This window comes from Carcharhinus amblyrhynchos, chromosome 1 (assembly GCF_965287045.1).
Source record: "Carcharhinus amblyrhynchos chromosome 1, sCarAmb.v2.hapA, whole genome shotgun sequence".
Taxonomy (NCBI): Eukaryota; Metazoa; Chordata; class Chondrichthyes; order Carcharhiniformes; family Carcharhinidae; genus Carcharhinus; species Carcharhinus amblyrhynchos.
Window position 1 is genome coordinate 127,183,316 of NC_137324.1, and position 19,167 is coordinate 127,202,482.

Genomic DNA, 19,167 nt, shown 5'->3' on the forward strand with positions numbered 1-19,167 from the left:
CAGTGGAGGTGGCTTGCCATTGGCTGCCGGCAGGGTCTTCACGTCCCTCTGAAGTCAATAGCACTTTGTATGATGTGCCTACCCTGTCACTGGGGAACCTATGGTGGCCTTGCCTTCAGCGGGATTGGAAGAACCTGCTGGTGGGAGGGGCTGGAAAATCCTATCTCTTTGGCTAAACTTTTGATCACTTGTACTAATATCTTTATGTGGCTTGGTGCCAAGTCTTATTGGAAAATTGCTCCTGTGAAGCATCTTGGAACGTTTTATTTTGTTAAAGACACTGTGTAAACACAAGTCATTCCCTTTTCTGTCCTACAACTCTTGCCTCCTGACAGTCTGTTAATCTGCCATGGCCTTAAATGCAGGCAAAGCACCATGTGAGAATGTTCTTCTGTCCTGTGCCATATAGGGAAGTTTTTTAACAACGCAATTCTGGCAGTGGAACCTCACCCCCTGGTGGCCCATGTCTGAAATTCAGATGCATTCTGTAAATGTTTTGTCGACAGTAATGTACAATATGGACCCAATTTCCAATATGCGGCTGCAATGCTGAAGCTCTCCATTGATGGCACAAAGTTGGAAAATTATCTTTTTAAGCAATTTTTATTGATACAAAAAATGACCACTTTTCTCTCTCCTATTTAAGATAATCCTTGTCAGTTCATCGATGAATGATCGTGATCAGAGCCTCTTCGTGAGCACAGATGAGGGAGCCAACTTTCAAAAACAACAGATTTTCTTCTCTCTGGAGACATTGGTCTTTCACCCGAAAGAAGAAGATAAATTGCTTGTGTACAGCAAGGAGGGTCGGGTAAGTACACTGAATCCTTTCTGTCCTAGTGCCAGCTCTCACCAGGGTTGCCAACCATCTGGGATTCTCCTTGAGTCTTCAGAAATTAAAGATTCATCTCTAGGACATTGCTGCAAGCATTAAAACAGTGTATTTTTCCTCATTTTCTTTGAATGCTTGTGTTTATTGATGATGGGGGAAAACAGCTGTTCGATAGTTAAGAAGTATCCAGTCAGGGATTGAAGAATTTATTTCAATTGGCATGAGGAGGTGATGGTCTTCAACGATGCAACTATCTTTGACGAGTGTGTGTGTGTGTGTGTTGGGGGGGTGCGGGGTAGCATGGGGCTTAGTTTAAGTTTATTTATTATTGTCACAAGTAGACTTGCATTAACACTGCAATGAAGTTACTGTCAAAATTCCTTAGTCGCCACTCTCTGGTGTCTGTTCAGGTACCGTGAAGGAGAATTTAGCTCAGCCAATTCACCTAACCAGCCCACCTTTTGGACTGTGGGAGGAAACTGAAGCACCCAGAGGAAACCCACAGACATGGGGAGAACTTACAAACTCCACACAGACAGTGACCCAAGCCAGGAATTGAACCCTGGTCCCTGGCTCTGTGAGGTAGCAGTGCTAACCACTGTGCCGCCCAAGGTCATTTATGACAAATGGTTATGCGATGAAACCCAGAATGTTGACCAGAGTTGGCAAACTCAACTCTCTCGCCACTGGAGCTGGCAGCTCAGTACCAGATTACAAGGAGGAAGGCAGAGAAGAATGACAAATTAAACTTTTACCCACACAGTAAGAAAAAATGATAGTTTTGGGAGTCCTACCACTGCAAGGCATCTTTATTTGCCAGCGGTTGTGTTGTGCTTGTATTTATTTCAAAGGGGTATTGTTTCCTATGTTGGGAAGTTATAGCTTAATTCCAGCACAATGAACAATCTTTTCCACAAATTCTGCTTAATTATTGTCACTCGGGACAGCTTCTGTATCAGCAGATACCACAGGTTCATACTGTACTAATGTCTAATGTGTTTACTTCAATTTCTCTTTAAGCTGTAAACAAACATCCTTTTCTCAGCAGCAGCTGCCAATGAGACGTAATGACACAGTCACATCATTGCACACTCTGCTTTTCACAACAACACTTCAAGTTGGTTGTCATTGTGTGCATCACAGAAAATCAATGAGTGTCCTGTTATGTATATGGATGCAATGCTGTGAGAAGAAAAAGGAGGAGGAGGAGGGAGAGAATGGTTCACTACAGAAGACCGTATTTTCCTACCTCGAATCATAGATTCACTACAGTGCAAAAGGAGGTCATTTGGCCCATCAAGTTTGCACCAACCACAATCTCACCCAAGCCCTATCCCCATAATCCCATCCATTTACCCAGCTAGCCCTCCTGACACTAAGGTGCAATTTAGTATAGCCAATCCATTTAACCCACATATCATCGGACTGTAGGAGAAAACCGGAGCATCTGGAGGAAACCCATGCAGACATGGGGAGAACATGGAATCTCCACACACAAGTAACCCAAGCCGGGAATCGAACCTGGGTCCCTGGTGCAGTGAGGTATCAGTGCTAACCACTGTGCCACCCTGCTGCCCCAAAGGCAGAGCAAAAGATCCCATGGACCGTCTATTGATCCCACCACACCCACTATATGACCATAAGACATAGGAGCAGAATTAAGCCACTTGGCCGATCAAGCCTGCTCCGCCATTCAATCATGGTTGTTTTTTTCTCTCATCCCCATTCTCCTGCCTTTTCCCCGTTATCCATGATCCCCTTATTAATCAAGAACCTATCTATCTATTTCTTAAATATATGCAATGACCTAGCCTCCATAGCCTTCTGTGGGAAAGAGTTTCACAAGTTCACCATTCTCTGGCTGAAAAAATTTCTCCTCACCTCTGTATTAAAGGATCATTCCTTTAGCCTGAGGTTGTGCCCCTGGTTCTAGATTTTCCTACTAGTGGAAACATCGTCTCCGCATCCACTCTATCCAGGCCTTGCAGTATCCTGTAAGTTTCAATAAGATCCCCCTTCATCCTTCTAAGCCCCAAGTACAGACTCAGAGTCTTCAACTGTTCCTCATACAATAAGCTCTTCATTCTAGGCCTGACCTTGTCTTCAGGAGGTCATATTCATCCAGGGTGTCAGGAGAATAATGGTGAGATTTGTGCACGTCGTTAGGAAATCCTCACAGAAATCTGCCAGTTGCTGTAGCCATAAGTTTAATCTCCAGGGAGGAAACGGATATTGCCAATGACTATAATGATGATCATTGCTATTAACATTTGCTTATGTGGGTCCTGACCTGTCTGGCTCTTCCCTGGCTGTAGCTGGAGCCATTAGCTATGCCGTGTAATTTGCCATTAAGAATGGTCACTGAGACTCGCTATTCAAACAGCCATAAAATAATTTCATTTCCTCTCCTCACAAAGAAATAGGAGGAATGAGCATGTGGCTTCACCAGGTTTGCAGGTTTGAATGTGTTGCAGGCTGCCATTGACTAACTGCACACAAACCTTTCCTGGTGCCAGAACCAAAAGGGATTCTATTCCCTCCACTGGTGTGGTAGTGTAAATCATGTTGGCCAATGCTCAGCATACTGGCAACAGTCATGATGTCTTCACTTTGCAAAATATACTATGTCAGCTGCATTTTAGTCACCATGGTTAGCCAAAGGATGGCTACTGGATGAGGAGGGCTATCCTCTGACATGATGTGGAGATGCCAGAGTTGGACTGGGGAAGGCAACTAAGAAGTCTCACAACACTAGGTTGAAGTCCAACAGGTTTATTTAGTAGCATGAGCTTTCGGTGCACTGCTCCTTCATCAGGTGAGTGGTATTGGGTTCACAAACAGGGCATATATAAACACAAACTGACACCTACAGATGCTGAAAGGCGCCCTCATAAGAACAGGATATGGCGCTCAACTCATCGATCGACAGTTCCGATGAGCCACAGCAAAAAACCGCACCGACCTCCTCAGAAAACAAATACAGGTCACGGCAGACAGAGTACCCTTCGTCGTCCAGTACTTCCCCGGAGTGAAGAAGCTATGACATCTACTCCAGAGCCTTCAACAAGTCTTCAATGAAGACAAACATCTCACCAAGACTTTCCCCACATCCCTACTACTTGCCTTCAAGCAACTGCAAAACCCTCAAATAGAGCATTGTCTGCAGCAAACTACCCAGCCTTCAGGATGACAATGACCATGACACCACACAACCTTGCCACAACAACCCCTGCAAGACGTTCCGGATCATTGACACGGATGCCATCATCTCGCATGAGAATACCATCCACTAGGTACACAGTACATACTCTTGTGACTCAGCCAACATTGTCTACCTGATATGCTGCAGGAAAAGATGTCCCGAGGTATGGTGCATTAGCAAGACCATACAGATGCTACAACAACAAATGAATGGATACCACTTGACAATCACCAGGCAGGAGTGTTCTCCTCCTGTCGGGGAACACTTCAGCAGACAAGAGCATTCAGCCTCTGACCTTCGAGTAAAAATTCTCCAAGGTGGCCTTCAAGACACGCAACAATGCAGAATTGTCAGGCAGAAACTGATAGCCAAGTTCCGCACACACATGAGGACAGCCTCAACCAGGATCTTGGGTTCATGTCATACTTGCTGTAACCCCCACGACCTGCCTGGGCTTGCAAAATCTCCCTAACTGTCCTGGCTTGAGACAATTCACACCTCTTTAACCTGTGCTTAACCCTCTCTCCACTCACATTGTCTGCACTTGTAAAGTCTTGATTACCTGTTAAGACTTCTATTCCAACCATTATCTTGTAATTGAGTTTGTGTCCATATATGCCCTGTTTGTGAAACAAATCCTGCACTCAACTGATGAAGGAGCAGCATTCTGAAACTCGTGCTACAAATAAACCTGTTGGACTTTAACCTGGTGTTGTGAGTCTACTCACTGTGCCTACCCCCCAGTCCAACACCGCAACTCCACATCATTGGGATTATGATGATTTGGGCAGACATTAAGGCCAGTTTTCAGTTGCTGGTATATGACATTGCACCCAGATCCTTTTGGATAGACTCCTGGCATTCAACCTCTATAGCTATCTGCACCAACAGCTTTTCATCAAGTGCTTGGAGGGTTTCCTGGTCCCCCAATTTGCAAGACACCTCTAGTCCTTTCCCCCCTCATCCACTTCTAACCTCTGGTTCTGTTTCAGAATACCTGTATGTCCAGCGTCTCTCATGTTCAGCCAGTCTCTTGCCTTTCGTGGGTCAGATTCAGCTCCCACAAGATTCCCGGCACAGACTACAATTCATTTCCCCTTTAAGAGTTAGAGGGTAACTTTAAGTGGTGCTTGCAAGTTGTTTTGTGGACTACTGTTGATGCATGCAGCCAGCCAACATTGCATTCCGTGCTGTCTGCATGTAAAGAAGCAGGCAGCACAAAGAAGGCATCCGACCTGCATTATGTCCAATAGATGTCAAGTTTCCAAGCAATTTGCCCATCAAAGAGCCATAAACTGTAGTGTTGACAAAAACCATGGCACTATCTCAATGCTGAGTCTCTGTACAAAGATTATTTTTTCGCATAGAAAAAATCTGTCCCTTCCTGGTTGCAATGATACTTACTGAAGCACAACCTGCAGTACTTTATCTAGACAACTGTTCTTGATGTGAATCTAGTGAGAATGGTAGGTGACCTGGTGAGATTGTCAAAGCTGCACTTAATCATGTTCTTCTTTAATAGCCCTGGACTGTCACTGTCAGCGACCTCAGTGGTACATTAAGCATGTGAAAAGTGAGTTGCTGATTCACTATGAGCCTTTTAATCCTGCGAGCAAAGGCCAATTTCATCCCCCTGAGTCTCAGTATCTCCTTCCTCTTGGAAACTTTTTTCTTCATTCATAGGATTTTGTACATCATTGACAAAGCCAGCAATTATGACCAATCCCCAATTACACATGAAATGATACTGGAAGGGATTCTCTGGCTGCGCTCCCCCCAAAACCGAGAATCTCACCTGAGATCGATGGACCTTTGTGTCGTCTGCCACTCTGCCCACTACGATTCCTGTGGCCGGCAGGATGAGAGAATTCCCCCCCTCCCCCTCCTTGTTGAATCATGAACTACTGCAGCCCATGTGGTGTAGATACACCCATAATGCTGCTAGGAAGGGAGTTCCAAGATTTTGACACAGTGACAGTAAAGGAATAGCAATACATTTCCAAGTTAGGATGGTGTGTAATTTCGTGGGTAACCGACATGTGGTGGTTTTCTCATGCACCTTCTGTCCTTGATTTTTTAGGTGGTCGAGATCATGGCTTTAGAAGATGTTGCTAAGTTACAGCAGTGCATCTTGCAGTTGGTATGCACTATGCAGTAGTGGTAAAGGGAGTGAATGTTTAAGGTTTGGACAAGATGCCATCAAGTGGATGGTGTCAAGTTTTTTGACTGTTTTTGGAGCCACACTAAAGACAGTTGGAGAGCATTCCGTTACATTTCTCATTTCTGCCTGGTAGATGGTGGATAGGCTTTGGGAAGTCAGCAAGTAAATTACTTGTCACAGAATTCCAAGTTTCTGACCTGCTTTTGTAGACACAATATTTATATGGCTGGTCCAGCTAAGCTCCCAGGATGCTACTGGTAGGGTATTCAACAATGCTAATGCCATTAAATGTCAGGAGAGGATGGTTACTTTGCTCTTGTTGGAGATAGCCATTGCTTGACTCTTGTATTACATGACTGATATTTGCCACTTAAATGTCCAAGCCTGACCATCTCTTTAAGCATGTCGGCATGGACTGTTTCAGTATCTGAGGAGTTACAATACTTATGAACATTGTGCAATCATCAGCAAAGACCCCCACATCTTGAGCTTATGATGGAGGGGAGGTTATTGAAGCAGCTCATGATAATTCAGTCTGGAGTATTAGCCTGAGGAACAGCTGCAGCAATGTTCCAGGTCTGAAATGTTAGCCTCCAACAACTACAACTATCTTTCTTTGTGCTTGCTATGATTCCAACCAATGGACAGTTTCTCCCCTGATTCTCATCAACTTCAATTTTGCTGGGGCTCATTGATGCTACATTGGGTCAAATACTGCCTTGATATTAACGGCAGATAGTCTCACCTCGCCTCACTTCTGAAATTTAGCTCTTTTTTCTGTATTTGGACGAAGACTAAAATGATCCATTTGGGTCTGAATCTTCCTATTTTACTAGTGCAGGAAAGTTACAAATTTTTGTTATGTTGCCTAAAATTTTAACTGAAAATTAATAAAATTTAAATTACATTTTGCTTGCCATATTATCCCTATATCTCCTCTTTAACGTGTTTTCCTATATGGAAATCCTATTTCCTATTTTTTTCCACTTATTATTCATAAATTGTTTTACAATTTAAAGCAAATGAGTGAAAGGATTTTTAAACTTGTTTTTGAAAGGGAAGCAAATTAAACAGTGAAGTTTTGCTGAAAAAGTTGGGCCCTCAAGTCAGTGTAATCTGAAGCATCCACTCAACACTGCAAGTGCCAAAGTCCCATGTTTCAAGCTGCAATCGGAGGATAAAGAAAGGGCCACGTGGAAATTTTGTGCTAAAAATTGGTAGACTGGAAATGATAGTTCAATGACAGCAGTTCTGGGTGATTCCTCACAGCTAATCTTTCAGTGAGGAATGATATTCACAGGATTTGCATTGTGAAAACTAGTGTGTGTGTGTGTGTGTGTGTGTGTGTGTGTGTCTTTAATTCCTATAGTGCAGACTCTGAATTCAAGATGGCAGAATAAGCCCTAATTTTCCACCATATGCTCTACTCACGCATCTGATTTGAACATTGGCAATAACACTGCGGAATGCACAGAATATCAGACCAGTGATAATACCAGATGCTGTGTCACATGTGAGAAGTAGTCCTCATTGCCTTCCATGGGAATGGTCTGTCTACAAAATCAGCAAGTAGATTAAAGACTCAAGCTAAAGATGTATGATGACAAAGAGGAGTTTTCAGGTGCCAAAGGATATCTTGGTATCAGTTATCAATTTGTAATCTACAATATACGTGTATTTCACTACGCAGCTATTTTACTGAAATTGGATAAACCAAATCTGTTTTGTTTTCCAGATATATTTTTCAACTGATCTTGGAAAGAAATGGGAGTTACTGCAGGAACGAGTGACTAAGGAGCGATTTTATTGGTGAGAATCACATTATTTATTTGGATGAAGATATAATTTCTTTCATCTTTGTGTTAAGACATTAAGCGTCCTGAAACGTGACACTCAATCTAGGGCATCTGTGCATTCTAATGGAAGCAGTGTTTCTTCATCCCTGAATACTTGAGATTTTATTTCAATGTAACATTTTCCAACAAAGATAACAAATACATTACTTTGTTAAACTGAAAGGTAACCGGGGGTCATCGAACATCAAAATAGGAAATGCAAAAGCACTTTTGTTAAACACACAGGAGACAGTTATAGAAATCTTCCAACTCTTATTATCTGTGATTGTGCCTAATCATGCAAAAGAATAAGAGTCAGACCTAAAGTCTGAAATGGTCTATTTATATAAAATCTATGGCTCTGGAAAAATGTGAATTTTCCCATGAGATCTCGAACTAATTTGAGTAAACCTGTAGCAGAAGGAGAACGAACTGGTTTCGGACCTGGATATGAGCTCTGCATTCAGTTTCCTTTCCACTTGTTTGGTGTCCTCCCCAAACGTGGGGTGGGGTGGAACTTTTCCATATCCAACCCCTAGCACCCCCCACCCCCGCTGCCTGCATAAAGTTAAAGTTTATTTATTAGGCACAAGTAAGGCTTACATTAACACTGCAATGAAGCTATTGTGAAATTCCCTAGCCACCACAGTCCAGTACCTGTTCAGGTCAATGCAGCTAACCAGCACATCTTTCAGAGTGTGCGAGGAAATCGGAGCACCTGGAGGAAACCCACGCAGATGCGGAGCAAGCGTGCAGTCTCCACACAGACGGTGACCCAAGCCAAGAATTGAACCCGGGTTCCTGGCACTGTGAAGCTGCAGTGCTAACCACTGTGCTACCATGCCTCCAGAAAATAACAGTGGGAGCTCCCTTTCCCAACTGCCACGCTAGTTTGCAATTCCCGCCAGAGTCAGGCATGAAGCCGATTTCCGTTCTGCTAATGGAACACAGATGAAGGCTTGACTGGAATCGCTCACCCCAGGCCCAATTGCCCAGTGGAAAATCATGCTAGGCCAGAACATGTCAGGACCATCATGGTGTGTACATATTGGAACTTATGTAAAGAAGGCCTGAGGTTGCCTCCATAATTTGGAATGGAGGCCTCTAGCAACCTTGGACTCTGAAAGACGCAGCAGTGGACAGCAGATGTGTGGGAATATCTTCATCTTTCAGCTTCAGTGTGTCCCTGGAAGTCCAACTTTTTTCTTCTGGGGATTCATCTTCTTTCTTTAACAGTGGGTCAGTGGTAAGTGCACACCTTTTAAAAATGGCAGCTGGATATTTTTATTCATTCATGGGACATGGGCACTAATGGCCAGCCAGCATTTATTCCCCTTGAGAAGGTGCTGGTGAGGGCTGCCTTCTTGAATTGCTGCAGTCCATGTGCTGTGGGTCGACCCACAATGCTGTGATAGCGGCGCCTTGCTTCCCAGCAGCCACCGTAGCAGGAAGCATTCCCTGTCACCACCATGGGACCTAGCCCTGGATGGGAGAATTTCACCCATGATCCCTTACATAGGGCGGAAGTCACTCTGTGGAGGGGATACCAAAGATGGGGGTTCATTCAGCCTTGGCCTAGAATTTGCCACACGGCTAGTAAGCAATCAGGTGAAAGGGATGTCAATGAAAGGCTATGTGCCCTGCATATGTGAGGGTCAAACAAAATCCTGGGCCCCCAGAAGAAATGCTGACAAAAAAAATTTTGGCACAAAGTACCTGAGATGTGTAGTGATTTAAGGGCCTGTCATAGAATATCAAAGTACAGATCCTGGTGAGTTCAGTTTGGAGAATCTGAGCATCTACATTATTTCATATTGACCTGCAGATTTTAGATTCCATATTATGAAAAAATTGGTCCCTAATAGATTGAAACCTTTTGCTTAGATTTTGTCAGGTTATTATACATAAGTTTACAATGAATTACATCTCAAGGTCTGATGAATGTAAAGTCCTTGTGATTCGTTGTAAGGGCCTCTAATGGAATCTGAATCTCGAAATGCATGACTACATTTTGACAAATTCTTATCTGTCATACATGATGAATATAGGAGGATTATAATTTTATAAAGCAGAATACATGATGAACTGCTTATACAATGTAAGGGTGCCTCCAAAAGGTGGAATGTGTTTTTCTGTACCAGTACAGAGGCATTATATCTGTGAAACAACAGACTAGGTTTTACTGTATTTTAAAAATGTAAGCATTGCATCATGTTTCTGAACTCCAGGATATCATATTAGGATATGCCAAAGATGCGTTGAGAAACCCCCACCCCAGCCCCACTGGGATTCTCAGGTTAAGGTGCAAATGGTTCCAAATGTCTTACATCAGTTACCCAGAAAAAGTGAGAAGAATGAAAACCAATTCTATTTCCTGGGTAGCTATTATACAGTCCCACAGTCCCATGGGTCTTCTCCACATCCACAAACCCCCAGGGGAGTCCCATTCCCCCAAATCCTAATTGTCACACACAACGGGGATGCCTCCTCCATAGGATTACCCAACTCCATCTGATACCCCCAAGAGACTCTTTTCCATCCTTCCACCCATTCCTCACTAAGGGATTACACTCTCCCTGATGGGGACATCTGCACCACTGCCAGGACCAACTCTGACTCTTTCCCCCACATCCATATCCATCCCCACTGCCCGACTTCAAGATCCTGCCTGAAAACCCCCTCAAAATCTGACACTCCTCTTCCATCTATCCTGATCATTTTCCTTATACACTTACTTTCTTTCTGCTTTGTCATGGCCCTTTAAACCTGGATGGATCTTTCTGCTTACCTAGTTTACTGCAGCTAGTGCCTTTTAAAAAAAAGGGGTTGTGTCTTCCTTACCTGTGACTCCACAGTGCCAGACAGCAGGCCCAGGGTCGGCTGCACTGGACAGATCTCGCTGCGAGATAACATTGCCTGGATTTCAAGGCAAGTACTTTTCAAGCCGAGTGACAATCCCAACTCGATTGCCATTCCATTGGAAATTATGGCCCATTTCCTCCTCCTTTTGCTAGGAACTATTTGGTCCTTCAGCATAAAACAGTTCAGTGGATTTTTTGCACAGGTTTGTTGCGTAAGAAGGTAGTCTTAATAATACTTTGGGTTAGTCCATATGTAACATATGTTACAACACTAAAGCAAGATATCACTGAACATCCACATATAACAGGAGTGTGGATTTCCTGCAATCTTCCTGGATGAAACAGGAATTTGAGTGGAGTGAGATTTCCATCTACGAGAGTTGCATATAATTCATTGAATTTGATTCTTTATACTATTCAATCACCTGATGTGGGATATGCCAGTTATTGGTAGCTTGGTGTTTTGGCGGGAGTTAACTGTTTACGGCAGCAGTTGAAAAGACAGTTCATTTGTTGACCAGAGGTTCTGGTCATTGCTGATGTTATTTCAGCCTGGAATTGGAGAAGAGTTTAGAGTCCTCAGCCAAAATTCAGCCTGCCTCCAATTATACCAGTATACCAAGCAGATTTGGAAAGTATGCGTATCTGAAAAAAATTCTCACGCTCAGACTGCCTTACAGTCATTTGAATGTTACCATGCATGTTTATTTTGCACCATGACATGGAGTTCCTAAATGTGTGACAGTCTGCAGCACAAAATTGCCTAACAATCATAGGATCATTGAGGAGAAATTTGCCTCACAAGACAGTTGGTTTAGGTTGTGTGGGTTGTAAGTATTTGAAAAGATCTCAAACCTGAACCTAACCCTCCTTCCAAATCATCTACTTCTGGTTCGAACTGGGGCAGGATGTGGAACAGGCAACCAACCCAGTCCCCAGAAGCAAGTTTGCCATTTAACTATTGTAGCCTGTATTCTCATATCGTAGCTTGTTAACTCATTAACTCATCACCTCTACTACGATATTAGCTACATCCTCTTAATCATTCAGTACCTCAGAAATGCTCAGTAGATTCCACAATAGGAGTTCCTTTTGTTCTTAATGGTTCCACCATTATTAACTATCATTTTACTTTTCATGTGCTGTATAACTGATCAATTTACCACTATATTTTCTCCTACTCAATTTTTGGCCGCCATATTTCCACTTGCAGTTTTCTCCAAGCTCTGTATTTTCCCACGTATCGTATGTATTCTGTACTTGATATATGGTCATGAATCCGAATGTCTTTTTTACTGTTTCATTTTAATCTCTAGTTCCTTTGCCAAACAGGGAGTTCTGACTTTGGATGCCTTATCTTTCCTCCTTTTGCTGTAACTATTTCTGCCTTGAAGACTTGACATTCCACATTCCACATTCACTGTTTTTTGGGGCCAATCTCTTATTTCTAGTTCATCTGTGTTAAATTGCTGAAATTGTCTCACTTCCAGCAGGATATTTCCACCTTTGATTGTTCTACATCAATTTCCATAGCTAGTTTAAACCTAATTATATTATGATCATTATACCTAGGTGTTCTCCCACTCAAACACACTCCACATGTTTTCATTCATTCTCTGGAACTAGATCTCACACTCCATTCCTCATTAGATGGAAACACACAAATTAATGAAGTTCCCCTTTACACATTTAGGAGTTCTTCACCCTCTTTGCCCTTTTACACTGTTCCCTACACTCCATCACCCGCAATTCATTTTAGGATAGTTGAAGTTGTGTGGATATGTTGAATCTACAGTTAAATTGGAGTTTTGTTGGGTTTGCCTGCAACATTCATTGTGATATGCAAATTCTGCTTATAGAAATATATCGGCCCTGTTACTTTGAGAATTCCTATTTTTAAAAAGCTAGCCTGATGCTGATCATGTGCTTGCTGTCTTCAATGAACTAATAGGTGCTGGGGTAGAAAGCTAAAATGAACTAAATCAGTTGAGCAGTAATGGATGCCAATGTCTATTTGGGAATGAAGTTGAATGTATGTGTCAGATAAGACTAGTTTCTTCCTCTGGCTGGTTGTTTGGGCTAGTGATAATTTAGAGACTGTGGCTGCAAATTTCCTTGGGGATTTGCCTAATTGGTGACTGTAACTTGGGTAGAAGTTCATCAGAAATTTCAGATAGACGTCTAAACAGAGTGTCCATTGAACTTCCATCCAAATTACAGCGATGGCTTGGAAGAACATCAGAGGAAATTTACGGAGTGTGTTTATTCTAAACTAAATTTTCAGTTTCCTTTGTTTGAAATTCTCTTTTCATTCCATTGTATGGTGGCACTGAAAGTTTCCTAAAGCTTTTAATTTAAAGGATTTAGTCATGGCAGGAGAGTTCAAAGCTGTGGTTTGTTCCTCCTGCTCTATGTGGGATGCTGAGTGCATTTCCAGTTCCTGGGACCAGCATGTGTGCAGGAAGTGTGTCCAGCTATAACTCCTGGAAGCCCTTGTTTTAAAGCTGGAATGATGGCTGTGGGAACTCTGGTGCCTCCGCAAGTCTGAGGATCATGGACAGCATGTTTAGAGAGATGGTCACACCGCATTTGAAGGGACTTTAGGAAGGAACAGAATGGGTGACCACCAAGCAGTCCAAGAGAAACAGGCAGGTAGTTGAGCAGCCCCTTAGGATTCTGCTCGCAAATTGTATTGCTAATGAATCCCCATTGCTGGGGATCAGCTGTGATTTTCGCCAGAGAGAGCCGCTCCCAGCAAGGCTACAAAGGCAAGTGAGCCCGAATGATGATGTCGTCATTTTGCTAAATTCATGTAAATGAGATTTAAATGCAAATTAAATAATTTATTCAGCCTTGCACTGAAAATGGGCATATGGCTGACCTCGTCAGATATCCATAGAACATAGAACATTACAGCGCGGAACAGGCCCTTCGGCCCACAATGTTGCGCCGACCAGTCTTATTTTTAAAAAAAACATTGACCCACTAATCTAAACCAATCCCTTTTCGTCCATAAACCTATCCACCAATCTCTTAAACGCCCCCAAACTAGGCGCATTTACAACTGCCAGTAAGATCACAAGAGGTGAGAAATCGGGCACAAACCGGATTTTCCAGATCTTGCGATGTTATTGGCTCACCCTGCCCCTTAACAGCTGGTAAGCAGGGTGGCATGGTGGCACAGTGGTTAGCACTGCTGCCTCACAATGCCAGGTATCCGGGTTCAATTCTGGCCTTGAGTCACTGTCTGTTGTTTGCATGTTCTCCCTGTCTTTGAGAGTTTCATAAAAAGCTACAGTGCAGAAGGAGGTCATTCGGTCCATCGTGCTTGCACTGACACCCAGGCCCCATCCCCACAACCCCACACATTTATCCTGATATCCCCCTAAACACTAAGGAGCAATTTAGCATGGCCAATCAACCTAACCCCCATATCTTTGGAGACTGGAAGGACACTGGAGCACCCGGAGGAAAACCATGCAGACACGGGGAGAATGTGAAAACTCCACACGGACAGTCACCCAAGCTGGGAATCGAACTCTGGCCCCTGGCACTGTGAGACAGCTGTGCTAACAACCATGCCGTCCCAATTTTCCTCCGAGTGTTCCAGTTTCCTCCCACGGTCCAAAAATGTGCAGGTTACAAAAGGTCGAGAATATAGCCCATTCCATCATGCAAACCAGCCTCCCATCCATTGACTCTGTCTATACTTTCTCTGCAAAGCAGCCAGCATAATTAAGGACCCCGTGCACCCATACTTCTCTGCCATACTTCTCTTCCATCCTCTTCGGGAAGAAAGATACAAAAGTGTGAGGTCACATTCCAATTGACCCAAGAACAGCTTCTTTCCTGCTGCTGTCAGACTTCTGAATGGCTTACCTTGCATTAAGTTGATTTCCTTTACACCCTAACTATGACTGTAACACAACATTCCACACTCTCTCAATTTCTTCTCTATCAGCGGTATGTTTTGTCTGTATAGTGCGCGAGAAACAATACTTTTCACTGTATGTTAGCACATGTGATCATAATAAATCAAATCAAAAATCAAGGTTAGGTTGATTGGTTGAGCTAAATTAACCCTGGTGTTAGTGAATTAGCAGGGTTGCAGGAGTGGGGCCTGGGTAGAATTGTGGTCCGTGCAGGCTCGATGGGCCAAATGGCTTCCTTCTGTGGTGTAGGGATTCTATGATTGGGTGCACCAGTAAGATTCCTTCATGGAGTTTTGGGTTAGGGGAGAACGTATTTTTGTAAAATAAGGTAGGATCCAAGATACACTGGGAACAGTTACTTGAGGGGAAAATCTACAGAAGAGCAGTGGGGGCATTCAAAATGGAAAAGGGGAAGATACAAACCAAAAATGTTCCCTCTAGGGTGGTAGGGAAGAGTAACAAATCCAGAGAACAATGGATGACCAGAGGTATTCAGGATACAACGAGAAGGAAAAGAGAGGCTAATAGCAGGTACAAGGGAATCTGAGATATTAGTGAAGTACAGAAAATGTAGGTTGGAGCTTAAGAAAGCAAATAGGAGAGCAACAAGGGGATATGAGAAATCTCTGGCTGGTAAAAGTAGGGAAAATCCCAAGATATTCCATAAGTATATTAATGGGAAGAGGATAACCAGGGAAGGAGTCGGGACTAAGGGAGCAATTTGTGGGTGGAGTCAGAGGACATTGGTCGAGTGTTGAATGAATACTTCACATCTGTCTTGACCCAAGAGAATGAGTATGAAGGGATGGAACTCGGGGATAGATATGATGAGGTTCTTGAACAAATTGACATAGGGAATGACAAAATATCGGCGGTGATGGCAAGCTTGAAAGTGGACAGATCTCCAGGCCTGCATGATAGTGTCCCAGACCGCTGTGGGAGGCAAGGGAAGAGATTGCACCAGCTCTGAGCCAAATTTTTCGTCACAGGCCATGGAGGAGGTTCCGCAGGACTGGAGAACAGCTAATGTGGTTCTGCTCTTTAAAAAGGGTTGTGGAGATAAGGTAGGGAACTATAGTCCAGTGAATCTCAAATCAGTGGTAGTGAAACTATTGAAGAAAATTCTGAAGGAGAGAATCTATCTCCACTTGGTGAGACAAGGTTTCATTAGGGATAGTCAGCATGACCTCAGAGGGAGGTCATGCCTAGCAAATTTGATTGAATTTTTTGAGGAGGTGACCAGGTGTGTAGATGAGGGTAGTGCAGTTAATGTAGCTGATGTGGATTTGAGCAAAGCCTTTCACAACAAACCACATGGGAGACTTATAAAGAAGATAAATGCATGTAGGATACAGAATAACTTGATAAGGTGGATTCAAAATTGGCCTAGTTGTAGGAGACAGAGGCTGATGACAGAAGGTTGCATTAGTGACTCGAAGCCGGTGTCCAGTGGTGTACCACAGAGATCTGTGCTGGGTCCCCTATTATTAGTCATTTTTAATATGATATAGATGACTATGTGGGGGGTAGGATCGTTACATTTGCGGATGCCATGAAGAATGCCTGGGTCGTTAACAGTGAGCTTGAGTTTCATGGGCCATTGGAAGGTTAATCAAATGGGCAGATAAGTGGCAGAGATGACACACTTTAAAGGGACTAATTTGACAAGGAAGTGTTCAATGAATGGTATGACATTTGGAAATTCTGAGGAACAAATGGACCTTGACTAGTTTGTCCATAGATCTCTGGCAAAAGGGCATATTTAGTGGGGTGGTAAAAATGTAGGACACTTGTCTTCAATCGAGGTATAGATTACAAAAGCAGGGAGATCGTGTTGGAGTTTATAGAACTTTGGTGAGACCACAGCTAGAGTACAATGTGCAGTCTGGTTGCCACATTATAAGAAGGATGTGATTGCACTGTGGGGGTGCAGAGGACATTCATCAGGATGCTGCCTGGGATGAAACATTTAAGTTATGAAGAGAGATTGGCAAAGCTTCAGTTGTTTTTATTGGAGCAGAGAAGACTAAGGGGCGATTCAATTTAAGGTGTGCAAGATTATGAAGGGTATGGACAGTGTGGATATGAAGCAGCTGTTCCCCTCAGTTGAAGGGTGAGTCACAAGTTCAAGGTAAGGTGCAGGAGGTTTAGGGGGATCTGAGGAAAAACCTCAAGGGTGGTGATGGTCTGGAATGCACTGCCTGGGAGGGTGTTAGAGGCATGTTACCTCACATTCTTTAAAAAGTACCTGCATGAGCCCATGGCACATGATAACATTCAAGGCTATGGCCAAGTGCTAGTAAATGGAATTAGATAGGTTGGCCAGGTGTTGGTGCAGACCAGATGGGCCAAAGGGCCTCTTCTGCACTGTGGTCCTGCAGTGAGATGCATCTAATGTGCCTATGTTATCATAGAATCCCTACAAGTGCAGAAGGAGGCCATTCAGCCCATTGAGTCTGCACCAACTCTTTGACTGAACATCTTATCCAGGCCCATTTCATTAACCTTCCCCCACCCCAGCTCTATACCCTATCCCTGTCATGTCACACATTTACCCACAAACCCCCCTAACCTATACATCTTTGGACACTAAGGGACAATTAGTATGGGCAATGCATCTAACGTTCACATCTTTGGACAGTGGGAGGAAACTGGAGCACCTGGAAGAAACCCATGCGAGCACAGTGGTTAGCACTGGTGCCTCACAGCGCCAGGGACCCGGCTTCGATTCCCAACTTGGGTCACTCTGTGGAATTTGTACGTTCTCCCTGTGTCTGCATGGGTTTTCCCCCACAGTCCAGAGATGTGTGGGTTAGGTGGCTTGGCCATGCTAAATTCCTCATTAGTATCAGGAGGACTAGTTAGAGTAAATGCATGGGATTATGGGGATAGGGCTTGAAGGGGATTGTGGTCGGTGCAGACTCGAAGGGCCGAATGGCCTCCTCCTGCACTGTAGGGATTCTATGAATGTTCTATTCTAAGCACGGGAAGAATGTGCAAATTCCACACAGTCATCTGAGGCTGGAATCAAACTCTGGTGTCTGGCAGCGTGAGGCAAAAGTGCTAACCACTGTGCCAACCCTCTGATTCTGATTAACTGAATAAAGTAGTTAGCACAATACCAGAGCCACAGGTACGGCTTTTTCCTTGCCTAAAGGTGCGTTGTAAAAAGACGTATCTAAAGCTGTGGGAAGTCAGGCAATATCATACCGATTTTCCTTCAGGCATTTGTATTTTTTTTCTCAAATTTTTGGAGCTGCAGGATGCTACAGGAAACTTGGTAGCTATAATCACGCATCTAGATCGTTATGGCAAAATTGAACTTTTTGAATTTTTATGTTTTACCACGCGTTATTGTCATTTTAGACAGATATCCATCAGTTTGATGTTGTATTTTGGCCCATACTTTGGTTGTTTCTGGTGTTAATTAAACAATTGATTGGAGCGTGGAAATTATTTACAATCCCAGATATCTCGGACAATTGCTGGGGATGGCGGTATTGCCCAAAGGAGTACTGTGTAACAGCTGGCTGGTTAAGGTGTTCTATTAAATTCGCACAGTACCTGCCAGAATTGTGGAGGTCAGTCACACCTCCAGGGGCAGATCTTTATTCCAAGTGTGATGAAAGCTTTTTCTGAATCCATTGATTGGAAGGTACTTTCCATGACTGGGTTGCAGACCTCTGTGATTGACAATTGAACGGACGGCGGTTTCATCTAATGAACTTAAAATGGCCATTCTTGGAGATAGACACTGAGGTAGTCAGCACAACTGTAAGGCTGGGTGCTTTTTGTGTTTAGGGCCAGTGTGACAAGTGAAATTTAGACTGGTTTTGTAGTGCATGACTAACAGCTATATTCAGAGAGCAGGTTACATCATTGTTACTTTACATATTGAGGCATGGAAGGAAAATATATTTTTCCATACCAAGAAACCATGTTGTTCCTTCATTTATTTCTGCAACTAAAACCAATTATTTACTCAAAACTTGTGTTGAAATTAGTAACTGTGCTTGTCTAGTTTTTCATATATAGAGATGAGTACTTAGCTGCACTTCAGTTCACTCCAGTTATTATAGGACCAGAACTTACAGGACAGATTAATGAAGCTGCAACCAAGAAATTGTCTAGTGTTGAAAAATAACACACTGATAATACTTGGATAAAGTGAAACCTTTTCTGGAACACTTGGTGATATAATCGATGCTTATCATCTTGGACCTGCATTTGATGCAATCAAACAGAAGTATTAAAGATTCCTTTCTTCCTCACATGAGTTTGAATGATGTCAGTACATTGTTTCAAGCAATTTTTTAAAAATTTCATTTGTGGACATGGGTGTCA

At 43.2% G+C, this 19,167-nt stretch overlaps 1 protein-coding gene across 5 annotated transcripts in view; it reads left to right on the forward strand.

Annotated features, from left to right (window-relative positions):
• sorcs2 (sortilin-related VPS10 domain containing receptor 2) overlaps positions 1-19,167 on the forward strand; it is a 591,285-nt gene that overhangs the window by 414,183 nt on the left and 157,935 nt on the right. For all 5 annotated transcript variants that reach the window (XM_080192200.1, XM_080192208.1, XM_080192218.1 and 2 more), the window contains 2 exons: positions 647-811; positions 7,931-8,004. In XM_080192200.1, coding sequence (XP_080048326.1) covers positions 647-811; positions 7,931-8,004 — 239 coding nt within the window. The remainder of the gene's footprint in view (positions 1-646; positions 812-7,930; positions 8,005-19,167) is intronic.